The 3,296-nt window shown below is 63.2% G+C and overlaps 1 protein-coding gene across 1 annotated transcript in view; it reads left to right on the top strand.

Annotated features, from left to right (window-relative positions):
* Window positions 1-47, top strand: part of LOC104538353 (huntingtin-interacting protein 1-like) — a gene marked incomplete at its 5' end in the record, with an annotated part of 5,049 nt that extends 5,002 nt beyond the window's left edge. Inside the window, one exon of the mRNA XM_010181524.1 lies at window positions 37-47. Coding sequence (XP_010179826.1) covers window positions 37-47 — 11 coding nt within the window. The remainder of the gene's footprint in view (window positions 1-36) is intronic.
* Window positions 48-3,296: the final 3,249 nt, after the last annotated feature.

Below are 3,296 nucleotides of genomic sequence, written 5' to 3'. Positions count from 1 at the left end.
TGACCACCCTTACCCCCTCTCGCTTTCCCTCTCCAGGTGCAGATTAATGCCCCTGGTGGGAGCGGCTCGCAGGGGAACCCCTGTGGCACGCTGGGCCCCAGCTGGGTGCAGCCTTTTAGGAAGATCCATGAGAAATGGGTGCAAAAGCCACCCCGAAGCACATGGCCCCCGTGCCCCCCCCCCAGCCAAGAGCTGCCTCCGAAGCTGCCTAGCAAGACCCCAGCGGGGCCGGGAGCGGGGGCCTGATGCCAGCTGCAACTGCACCTGTATTTATTAGCGCTGCTTGGGGTTGGGGAGGTTTCCAGGGGGTCTTTAACCCTTTCATTTTGTTTTTGCACAGATTTTCTGAACTCTCTGAGCCGGCTCTGGCTGAGTGAGAGCCATTTGGTTTCTGTGGCCTCTTGCTCCTTCTCCAGCCTTAACCTGGCCCCGGGCTCGGCGCGAACATCTTGCCCGTGCCAAGGGTGCCGAGGGCCCCAGGGGTGCTGCTGGGGCGGGAGCCAGCTTTTGGGGTGCTGCTGGGCTTGGTGCTAGGTATGCTCCCCGCTTTGGGTGGGGGCACCAAGTGCCTTTGGCCACTGCAGAGTGCGGGGGGACATTGCCATGGGACAACCTGGCCACTGACACTGGGGTGCTGGCAGTGGCTGGCGGTGAGGAGGGAGTGAGGCGGGCAGAGTGGGGGATGCTGCCATGGGCTCCTGCCCTGGGTCCCCAAAACTAACCACCCCACGTGGAGCTGGGCTGCCCTGCCCTAACAGATCACTGTGTTTATGCCAGCAATAAACCCTTCACAAGGTGCTGTGCATGGGTTTGGGCAACCATGGTGCCACCGCACAAGCCACCAGCTCCTGGGGATGTGGAGGTGGCTCCAGGGCAGCAGCACAGAGGGTTCAGGGTGAAGCTGGGGTGCCGTAAAACCAGAGCACCCTGAAGTCAGAGTGAGCAGCTCCCCATGCCTGCTGACTTTGGACTGATGCCACCCTCTTCGGTGCACTAGGGGTTGGTGCCGGCATTGCCGTGGGTTGGGGCAGACTGGGAACCTTTGTGCCTTGGAGCAGGGGCTCAGAGAGCAGGGGGTGTCTGCCAGCTCCGGGCCCCCAGCTCATCTTGCTGAAGTGGGGACAGGGGCATCAGACCGCACAGCGATGTCCCCGGCACCCGCAGCCACCCCCATGGGCCAGGCACTCCTTCCTGGCCCAGCAGCATGGCTGCCTGCACCGTGCCTTCAGGCAGCTGCCACTTCCTGGGGGGTGACAGCCAGCCCACCCTCGCCTTTGGGGTGCTGGGGGCCAGGATTTGGCCTTTCTCCCCCTAGGAAGCGGTGGCATCACCCAAGGTGACTGGGCTGTCACCGCGTGCTCTCCCAGTGCTGCCTGTCAGCTCTTGGCTGACGCTCGGAGCAATGGGACCCCCCTGCATCCCCAGCCATCACTGTGGCCTCGGGGTTGGCACCCCCCTACACCCAGGAGAGCGCAGCCGTCCACCATGCAGGGACCTGGTGTCCCCGCATCCCAGGGCCAGCCTTGTCACCAGTGTGCCCGCTCCATGCCCCTAGCCTGCCTCGGGGACCTCGGGGTTCCCCCCCAGGGCTCCCACTGCCCCCCCACACCCTCCTGCAGCCATACCCCGACCCACGCTGGCTCCCTTCCGGATGCAATACCAACCATCCCGTTCCTGCGGGACACAGGGAGCCCCAAGCCCCTCTCCGCTCTTTTGGGAGGGGTCACGCCTGCGTGGGGTACCCCCAACTACCTCAGGCCTCCAGGCCGGGTCGGGGCCAGGGAGGCAGTGAGGGGGTCACGGTGGTGAGGGGGACTTGGGACTGGTGACATTGCTTGGCCAAAACAACTTCTCCTTTTTGTATCTCGGCCAGGCACTGGCAAGGGGGCAATGTCCCCCGCATGGTCCCCGGCATGGTCCCCGGCACTGGCGGCTGAACAGCAGGGGTGGCCCCTGCTGCAGATTGGGTTGATTTTTTTTTTTCCCAATGTATTATAATTACTACATCATGTGTTTTCAATTTTTCAATAAAGCCTTCAGCCCAGCCCTGCCAGCTCTGGGATGGTTGGTGTGGGACGGTGTCACCATGGGGGTCTCAGGGCTCTGCCCTGATGTGTGTGCTCAGCCTCCCCTAAAAGATACCACTTGGGGAGGTGCTGTCGAGGTGAGCTGAGTGGTGTCCTGGCACTGACGTCCCCCTCCCAGCCCTGTTCCCAGTACCACCCTGCACTCACCTCTTGTTCCTTGGGAGGAGACCAGGACTTGGCCCCTGTTCAGCCCCATGGAACAGTGGTGGCTTTGGCCTCCCCAGTGCCCTGGTCCTTTCCTGAAAGGGTGACACTGCGGGGGGGGAGGGCTGTGCAGACCACCCTGCCTTCCCCAGCTGTGCTGCCAGCTCACCTCAGCAGGGCCATGGGAGGGGGTCCTGCTGCTGGGTGACCTATGGGGGCTGTGACCAGAGTGGTGCTCAGAGGAATGTCCCCTGCCAGGCCTGACCCCAGCAGGACATCAAGCTCCTTGGGTGCCCTCCCACCCTGGGCAGCACCTAGCCCTGCCAAGGTCATCCATCCGCCCTGGGCTGCAGAAAGCCCCATGACAGCCTGTCCCCACAGCCATGGTCTGCATGGTCTGTGCCATCCAGTCATGGTCCCCTGCTTTGCAGGACATCAAGCAGGGTGGCAGGCAGTGCTCCCCTGGATACTCGTGTCCCCTGGGGACCCAGCAGTGCAGCCAAACAGAGCTTCCCTATGGTCCCCAGCCCTGCAGAGCAAACTGATGGCAGTGGCACCTTTCAGCCAGGGCAGGGGGACAGGGGCTGGGCATGCAGGGTGACCAGGGACAGGCAAGGGCTGGACTGGGACCAAGTGCCCATGGGTGCCTGCAGCGTTGGGCCACACATGGTCAGGGTGGGTGCATGTGGGGACACAGAGGGGGCTGGGACAGGGAGACACAGGGTCTGGAATGGTGTGGAGGGCTGTAGGGGACAGGGTGGGGATGGCATGGGAATTGGGAGAGGGGGGATACGGGGATTAGGATGGCAATAGGGACACTAGTTTTGGAGTGGGAATGGGTAAACGGGGATCTGGGTGAGGCAGACGAGGTGGTCAGGGTAGGGATTAGAGTGGGGACAGGAGGACACAGTGGTCGGGATGAGGAAGACCCGAGGGTCAGAGTGGGGACATGGGCTGGAGATGAACATGGGGAACACTGGTGTGGATGAGGGGACAGAGGTGGGGTCCCCCAAGGGTCGGGACAAGGCCACTGGGCCGGGCACACGGCTGAGCTGCCGCAGCACC

This window comes from Mesitornis unicolor, unplaced genomic scaffold, assembly GCF_000695765.1.
Source record: "Mesitornis unicolor isolate BGI_N332 unplaced genomic scaffold, ASM69576v1 scaffold30313, whole genome shotgun sequence".
Classification (NCBI taxonomy): Eukaryota; Metazoa; Chordata; class Aves; order Mesitornithiformes; family Mesitornithidae; genus Mesitornis; species Mesitornis unicolor.
Note: the sequence above shows the minus strand (reverse complement) of the source record. Positions and strands in the feature narration are given on the sequence as shown.